The sequence below is a fragment of the Leptonotus elevatus genome, chromosome 7 (assembly GCF_054856555.1).
Source record: "Leptonotus elevatus isolate MCC_2025b chromosome 7, RoL_Lele_1.0, whole genome shotgun sequence".
NCBI classification, from domain to species: Eukaryota; Metazoa; Chordata; class Actinopteri; order Syngnathiformes; family Syngnathidae; genus Leptonotus; species Leptonotus elevatus.
The window spans coordinates 6,954,098-6,963,265 of record NC_141245.1 but is presented as its reverse complement, the minus strand read 5'-3'; the positions used below and the strand labels follow the sequence as shown (position 1 = coordinate 6,963,265).

At 38.1% G+C, this 9,168-nt stretch overlaps 1 protein-coding gene across 1 annotated transcript; it reads right to left on the bottom strand.

Moving 5' to 3' along the window:
• Positions 1–2,420: 2,420 nt before the first annotated feature.
• On the bottom strand, positions 2,421–8,774 carry itm2ca (integral membrane protein 2Ca). Its single transcript, XM_086081307.1, has 6 exons — positions 8,552–8,774; positions 6,217–6,363; positions 5,886–6,074; positions 4,954–5,064; positions 3,497–3,647; positions 2,421–3,390 (listed from the first exon to the last, which is right to left on the bottom strand). The coding sequence occupies exons 1-6, from the start codon at positions 8,642–8,644 to the stop codon at positions 3,305–3,307; spliced, it is 777 nt and encodes a 258-aa protein (XP_085937433.1). The 5' UTR covers positions 8,645–8,774; the 3' UTR covers positions 2,421–3,304.
• Positions 8,775–9,168: the final 394 nt, after the last annotated feature.

Sequence of the window (9,168 nt, the reverse complement as noted above, 5' to 3'; positions counted from 1 at the left end):
TCTAGATTTGTGGTAAATGAATGGAACCACATAAATGAATGCTTTCGCTCTCCTCTACTCCAATAATGTAATGGTGATAATTTTGTGGTCCACTAGTCCCATCAATTTTTGTATTTTTGTTTTATTCAACCAACACAATGACCAGTTAATAGGAATTAGGAAACGTTGATTCAAGGCACTTAAATAGTTCATGAGGGGAGCATTTCCAAGAAAGGAACCTGGGAAATTGTGGGTCTCATTTAAATCTGCCTGGGTCAGCATTTTGTCCAGACGGAAAGAAAAAAGTATTTGAGTGTGTATGTGTGTACGCGCGCGACAGTGTAAGCTTGTGCGTCATTGTTACATAGCTCAACAGTGACATCTGTTGGTTAAAGGTGAAAAGTTGTCCATACCCTGGAGGGACAGTGACATCAGTGTGGCTATTTTTATTTTTTATTTTTACAAACTGAAACTTTATTCAACAATCTTAATTCACCATCAAATATCAGAACATCGGCGCGGCTTGCTTCCAATCTCTCCAAAAAGTAACGCCTATTACAAGGAGAAGAGAGAAAACATATTTATACACATAAACCATACTGTGAATATGAACAGATCGGGATGGGGAGGGGAGAAACTTCGTCCATTTTGTAAAGTCTCGCCGTATGCAAAGTAGTGTAAAAAGATTCTGATTATGTGACGGTAATGCTGATGATAGGACAGAAGTAGGCTACCCTTAAAAATGACATGTAATATTTATTTAACTCGAGTTTGCAATGAACTTTTCCATATATTTGGTATATATTCTGTGTTTTTTAAATATTGGATTCTCATACTGTATATATGCTGTAAAGCACTTCACATAAAGATAATTCTTGCCATTTCTGTAATTATTTAGTCTTTGGTGACAACTTGGACAGTCATTTGTCAACTGCAAGAAGGACTTTGGTGGTCAAGATGATCAAAAATGATTATTCTGTTGAAGGACACGTGCTGTGGTCATGACTGAGCATATTTCGCTCCAGAATGCTTGTATTGTCTTAAGATTTTGATTGTACCCTGTACTGATTCAAGACACCCTGTGCCAAATGTGGCAAAGTGGCCGGATAACAAACACAAGGCAACTTCCTCCATGTTTCACAATTCTTTTTAACACACAGCACAAGCAAAAATTGTTACAGAAAGGAAAACCACAATGGCTAGTGAAATAACTTGAAGCTGAAGACTTGAGGAAGGCAGTAATAGTGGCCACGACGTGGGGTCTGTCTTGGACTCCTATTGGTCAGTCTGTATACGTGACCTTTGGGTCAAATTCTTCGGAACGCCAATGTTGCCTATCAAGGCTATGAAGATGTCCCCAAATGAAAAGAGCTAAATTCAGGTGGTTTTGTCACTGTGTTAAAACAACCAACATTTCCTTCAGCTAAACCAAAACAAAAACGTTTGTGTTTGACTGTACTCCCTCAAAAGAGCACAGCTGCAGCTCATTCAAAATTCATCAGCTCGGGTTCTAACCAGAAAATAGAGATCAGAACACGTTATTCCAATCTTAAAGCCTTTCCACTGGCTCCCAGTAATTTTACTATAAATCACTGAATTGTTTAGTCCCAAATACGTTGTAATTTTTTTTAATTTGAATACAAACTCAGTAGCGCTCTATGGCCCGCAGACTCAGGCCAATGAGACGAGCCCGGAGGTCAAAGCAAACATGGTGAAGCACCATTTCATGATTATGCTGCACACAAATGGAATAAAATGCCAATAAATGTGGTCAGACCCAATTGTAAATGCTTTTAAATCCAGGTTAAAAAATATGCCTTCTTTTCCACCCATGCTTATGTTTGAGGTCTTCAAAAAAATAATAAAATTAAATCACATTTTCCATTATCTTTGTTCAAGCACTGTATGTTCTTTTTGTAACTTTAGTGATTTTTTTTTTTTTTAAAGCTATTTAACTCATTTGTATTTACAATTCAAATATACTTAATTATGTGATTCACACGGAGTTGCCTTGTGTATGAAACATACTATATAAATAAAGCTGTTCTGCTTTCTTGGAATTTGCTAAAGTACAAAATGACGAGCCACAAAACCAAAGCTTGGTTGCTGGGAGTAGCCACTGGCTATGCAGTACCAATCCACCCTATAAAGAATTGCTACAAATTTTTTTTTTTTTAAATAAAAAACAAACAAAGAGGGCACAGTCCAGACGATAACATGATCACAAGGTGCATGAATAGTGAGTAGACTAGAGAGTGGCACCACACCGATCAATGCCATCCCATAGGCATGTGTGTTTTAGGAGACATGGTCAGGAATCATACAGTGACAGATGTATGCTAATTATTAACAGTGACCGGGACATTTGCAGATCTAAATTATACTATAGAGCTCCAGCAATGATTCCAAAACAGTTCTTGAATATATAGACCACTGACAAAGTCTTTTTAAACTTTATTCACAGACAATATTTTATAGGCAGGTAATATATACAATAAAAGTTGGTTGCATTGATCTAACATCAAATAATATGCACCCATCTGTTATATTAGCAATAACATTAGTCCAGTCTTTAGAATCTGGACTAAGGCAATATACATCTTACAAAACAGTTTATCAAATAGCTAAAATACGTGCAAAGAGGAAACAGATACAGTATACTAGTAAATGGTTCACAAATGCATTCTTTTGAATACAGTACTTTGAAAAATGATGGGCATTCAAATTAAGTATGCCACTTGACTTTTTCAAGTGTTGAAGCCGTAATGTCTTCTTCATTACACGGTGCCTTTTTTTCTTCTTTTTTTTCTTTTTTTTTCTCCAGTAAAGTAAAGATGAGTGCAGCAGAAGCAAAAGTGCAAGCAACTAATCATCAGTAGTTTGATTTTTCCAGTACAGAGATCGAGTAGCGACAAGATGAGGTGCCGAAAAAGCGATTTTTACATTTTGTACGGCTAAGCGTGTTACTAAACACACAGATAAGAAACCTCCAGAGCAGGAGGAGAAAAAAAAAAGTCACTTTGACAACACGCGGAGACAGTTGTCTCTCCTAACAACAGTAACCATCGTAGTACTCCCGAAGGGCAGAGGCCAAACGGCTTGGTTGGCTACATGGAAATCCTGTGAGAGGACCTGCAGTTTATTATTGCATCATATGTTCGGATAAATATTTGCCAGTAGGGAAAAAAAGAAGCAGGGGATGGAAAAGAAGATAGGATGTCAAATGAGCGGTAAAGTGCAACATGATCAAATCCACAGGGTGCTACAGTAGCTGGGGAGGTGAAAAGGATGTGCCGTGACACACCTGCGACCATCCTCTTCACACTTAATCACAGATAAGCGTCTCCACCACAAACGTATTCTCAAAGTGACGAATGCGGTGGCAGTCCTTCGCCTCTCGCTTGCTGATGCCTGTGAGGAAAAAGTGGCGAGACACAAACGGACGGGCTGAGATGCTGTCCTACACAACAATAATCTCCAGGTAGCGTTTTGTGATAGCCTAGCTAAAGCTGCTTACGTCTGCGGGAGACACGGCGGTTCAAGCGGTACGTGTCCTTCCCGTTGCAAAGGCGGTAGATGAAGGGTCCCAGTTGGCGCATGTTGTGCACTTTGCCAGTCACCACCATCTCTTCATGAATGATGTAAGTCTGAGGCAAGTATGTTCCTTTCTGCAGAAGACCAAAACATACAGAAAGGAAACACAGTGAATTTGTTTCACAGGGGAAAAGAGCCTGGCCCACCCATGATAGCTGAAAATCAACACTTCAGAGAGACCATATTGAAAATAAAAAAAACATTTAGACACTGCATATTGCCACTGCTAAGTCAATGTCAAATACCACTGACATGCTAATGGGGAATTAGCATCGACTTACAAGAGTTTTGTTACTTTAAATAAAAAATATTCACACACAAACACCACACACAAGTACTAACAATGCCCGAAACAAAAGCACATATTCCTAATCTGTGAATTAAACGAGTTATATTAAGAGCTCAATCGCAACTTTCTTCTTCTACTCTCCTTGGCTCATTCTAAGTGTGTACGTCATGCATACATGGCACCACACTGCCCCTAAGAGGTCAATGTGTGCATAGCAGGGTTTTGTTTATTGCTAATGTTTTAGTGTAGCACATTCCCTCATTTATTGCTGTGGTTATAATGCAAAAAATACACGCAATAGGTGAAATCTGCCATGAAGTCAACTTTATTATTATTATTATTATTTTTTTTTTACATACATGTTTAAGGCTGTACAAATCCTCACCACACATTTAATACACTTTTCTGTGATGGGCATGAACATTCTCTCACATTTTGCTCTTGTTTAAACACAATGTTCAAACCATTATTTTAATTTTTTTGAATATGTAAATAAATAACTAATATAATATAATATATACATACATACAGATAGATAATTTAAAATTGAATTCAAAGATTGAAGTAATTTTTATTGCCGTACCAACACCGACATTTCCACGAGATGCCTCAAAACACGACACCCGAGATCTTAATATACTCCAGGCAGCAAGTCCCAAGACTTGATAAAAATGAAAATAGAACAAAAGAAGATAAAAGAAGATAAGAGATCATCAGGGAGATGCTTGTTCATGGTTTGAATTTGTGCAAGGATGCAATGCAGCAAAGGAGCACATTGGTCCACTAGTTGCCAACACCAATTAATTTCCTTATTTAAGATTTGTTTGTTTGTTTTTTGTGTGTTCGGTGATGTGTCACCTACATGCCTGTAATTGGTCATATTCTTGTAGAACTTGCCATACTCCCCCGTTTGTGATGTCATCAGGGCCTCTGGCCCATTAAATGCACTATAACGTTTTGTGCATTTTCACAGAAGAATGTTGAGACACCTTATGTTAAGATACCTATGAACTGTTTTAAATTAATTATATTATTTTTAGTCACCTTTAAGATACTATTCCACCTGTTGAATTACAGCATGCAAACCTTACCTTGACGTTGATAAGCAGCTCCCAAAGGTTGCGCGGGGGCATCACAATGGTGGTGTTGAGCTCAATCACGTAGCACTTGTCCAGGGCAATATCATGGTAAGCGGTCAATCCCTGCAAAACACAGCTGCTTATTGAAGATGAAGTGCTTCAAACTTGTTAAAAAAAGGTTTTAAGTCGGAGTATTTCAAACATGCTGGCAGCATTCTTCTGGTAATGTTGCATAGTAGCGTATTTGACTATATAAAACTCTGATACTAAAATATATTAACTCATTCACTGCCATTGACGGCTTTAGACGTCCAAAATTCATTTGAACTATTTCTGTTAGTTTAACATTTTTTCCACTTTTAACAAAAGTATGAAAACCTAGAAAAAAGTTGTTATTGTACATTTAGAACAGATATAAAATTTGTGATGAACTGTGAGTTCACTATTGAAGTAATGTGATTAATTACAATTTTAAAAAATTAATCGCCTGACGACCTAATTTCTAATAATCTTTTCTTTTTTTTTTTAAATAATCTTTTTTCAAAAACCTAATTTTAAATAAACTTTTATTTTCGATTTTTAAAATAATATATTTTTCGAAAAAATAAGATTATTAAAATTAGGGCGTCAGGCGATTAATTTTTTTTTATTGTAATTAATGGCATGACTTAAATAGTTCGCTCATGATTAATCAAACATTTTATATCTGGTCTAAATGTACAAAAAAAATTCTTACTCTTGTTAACAAAAGTGGAAAAAAATGTTAAACTAATAGAAATTGTTCAAATAAATTTTTGACGTCTATAGCCATCAATGGCAGTGAAAGAGTTAATTATGAGGCACCAGGCAGACTGGCAGTGGAAGGCACACCATTGATCCTTATGAACAAATGCATGTTCGTGGGTGAAGCATGGATAAAGTCCACATCAAACGTGTTTGCTCACTCTGTGAAAATCGTGGATTATGTCAGCAGGATCGCTGCCTCCAAAATGAGGCACGGGCACAGTGATCTTCTCGTAGTTGTCGGCCAAGTAGATGCCCACGTTTTCCGCCAGTTCCTGTCGCCCACGCAGCGGTGCATACACAGAGTCCTCGTAAACCACCTTGCAGTGGAACATGTTCTCCTCTGGGGCCTGTTTTCAAGCACAAATGCCAAAAAAAAAAATCTAAAAGTTAATCAAACGTATTCCGAAATAAAATAAAATAAAAAGTCCACTGTTTGACCATTTTTGAAATGAACGTTTTGCTGTAACGCCAGACAATAAGGTGGCCTACGTGAGGTATGAAGTAGTAGCGGTACACGTAGATGGAGGAGAGGACCAAACCGGCCATGAAGACGACCAGGCTGAACGTCAGGCAGCACAGCCCGTTGAGTGGCGACTTCTTGGGCCGCAAAGGTAGGACGAGCTCATCCTCCTCCTCCTGGCAAACACATATTGAAACAGCCCAATTTACAGGCAAGTTTGTATTTAAAACAGCGTCAAAGCAAATAAGAAGAGAGAAAAGGTCCCCTACTAAGCTGCAGTAATAGACGTTCCCACCGAGCAGAGCCAATATACGCCCGTAGTACAAGTAAGTGCAATGTGAGTGTAGAAGCTGTTAAAGGTTATAATTACTGTAACATCAACACTACTTTCTTTGGGGTTTTGCTTTATTTTAGTATTAAGATAGCATACTTTAATTATGCAAGATTATACATAATAGAAAATAGGGCTGGGTTTAAAAAAATTTGAACAATCAATATCGAATCAATTTTCCTTTTCGAGCGTGATATTGATTCATAAAACCATGAATCGATTATTTTAATATCTCTTTTTTCCATAAATTAACAAGAAAGTATAATTTTAAAGGCCAATTGTTTTTGTATCTTACTGTTTTCTTGAAATTTACCGTTTACAGGAATTTAAAAGTATTTTCTTACATTTATGAAAAACTTGACTTAGTGCACTTTAAGACAATTTACAATTATTGAATTAGAATTATGAAAAATTTCCATCTCACCCATGCTGATGTCAATGTTTGTGTAACACTTAATTGATTATAACACGTGTTATTTTCATTAAAAATAATGTAACCAGTTAGCGCCTCTGCAACATTTAATTAAATTATCTTAATTTTTGTTTAAAATTGATGTTCTACATTTAATCAATACTGGTATGAATTGAAGTGAATTGAATTGGAAAAAAATCTAAATTGAATTTAACTGAACTCTTGTGAATCGAAATTGAATCGATTGAGGACATTTAAATCGATATCCAGCCCTAAAAGAAACAGTTAATTCTCTTTTCTTCTTTTTGTGCATCAGTTTTTCATCAAACTAGGACTGGCAAATAAATACCTTGAAGCAAGCACACCAAGAGTGAGTAAGAGCCTTCTTTGTTTCATTTACTTAAAATGCTATGCATCATAATCTCACACTTATGATTCATTTAACAGTCATTGTTGATTTTTGATGGGCATAATTCCGAAATGCTGCAAGAAGTGTTTCAATTATGACGCTCTTCTTACGCAACTCAATTTCCTTCCGTCTTTTTTTTTTTGAAGCTGTATCTAATATTACTGATGGCGCAAGCACCACCGGAAGTGATGCAAGTACTTGGCAAAGAGAAGCCCAAGATGGTGTGAATCCTGCATAGCCGCCTCCAGTCTCACAGGCCATCTGCCAGCAGCACTTGCACACATCCGTGCATATTGGCGTGGGTGTCACTATGTAGTAGCTACTTTGGTGTACTCATGACGAAGAACTAACAATGCTCGGTGCTGCTGGCTAAATACAAATAGAAAATAAATAACTGTAATGAAAATATGTACAAAAGGTTTGTTTTCAACAATCAAAATCCAAACATGTAACTGTTTTTTGTTACTCTCTCTCTCAATACTTGAGCTGAGACAAGGTATGCAGTGCCTCCATGTCGATTCCTAATCTGGGTGACACTTTGAATGAGAACATTTGGACAGACTGGGCGCGCGAGGACAAGGACACAACTGTGCATGTGTGAACACATTCTGTGACACGCAGCCCTTTGTGTTCTCTCATCCCACAGAGATGGAGGCTTTTATTTCACAGCAGCTGAGAGCGTGACACACCACGAGACCAATGTGTCTCCTGCAAGCACATTTCCAAATCAGGAATGTACACAAAGCGCTGCGTTTTGTCAATACTCCCTGTCTGCTGTCACCTTGCAATGATAGACTGTGGTGTGCAAGGAATTCTCGCCATGAGCTGATGACTGCACCGCTCATTGCTGCGAACATTTGAATGTGATCCTGCAGGCAGCGGCATCTGCCATCTTGTCAGCAAAAGCTGCTGGTGCATTTCTTCTATCCTGCCTGGGTGCAGTTCGAAATGTGGATTTGGGGGGGGGGGGGTAAATCCTCGCATGTCGTGGAAGACAGTCAGCAATATATACAATCGGCATTACCACTGTACAGATGGATGCGTTTCCACGAAATTGAATGGAGCTGAAACGAGCGCATTGTAACGATGAAGCCATCACAGCTGCACAGGCAGGTTTTGTAGTCAACCAAATGGCGATACTGTTTCGGGTCAGGCTAAAACAACCACAAGCGACATTCAGAACAGACTAAAAAAAAAAGAATTTTAACTCACCATCGGATGGGGAATGAGGATTTCGCTTTTGTCGCCGTCATTCTGTTTATCTTCTTTCTGCCCCGCGACAGGCTGGAAAGTAATCTTCACCATGTTTCAGTGTGTTTGTGTCTTCGCTGTGTGTCTGCTCTGCAAATTGCGCTGAATCGAATAGCTAGCCACAAAACAAAACCTTCACCTTTCAGACGCGCCACCTTCTCACCGCTCGACGTTGTTTCTCTCTCGACCGGAAGTGGGCTGTTTCTTGCCTCACATTCTCCATTCTTAAAGGGACAGTGTCTAGAACTTCATTTTTCAATGTTCCTTTTAAAAACTCACAATTAATTTAATGTGCGAAACAAATATGCTCAATCACATCAACGTACATTTTCTTATATAATCGGATAAGTAATCGCCGTTATCTTTCTGCTACAGATACAAGGAGAAGACTTGCGGGATGTATGTACCTAATTAATGGAAGATTTGCCATGTGTGGTCTGACTGAGGCACTGTAGTGCACAAAATGTACTTGTTTTGAACTTAGGTCATTAGGAACTACTTTGCACATATGCACACATTTCATCCATATTTAAAATTGTGATCATACATTGGTGAAGTGCATGTACGTATATGGCTCC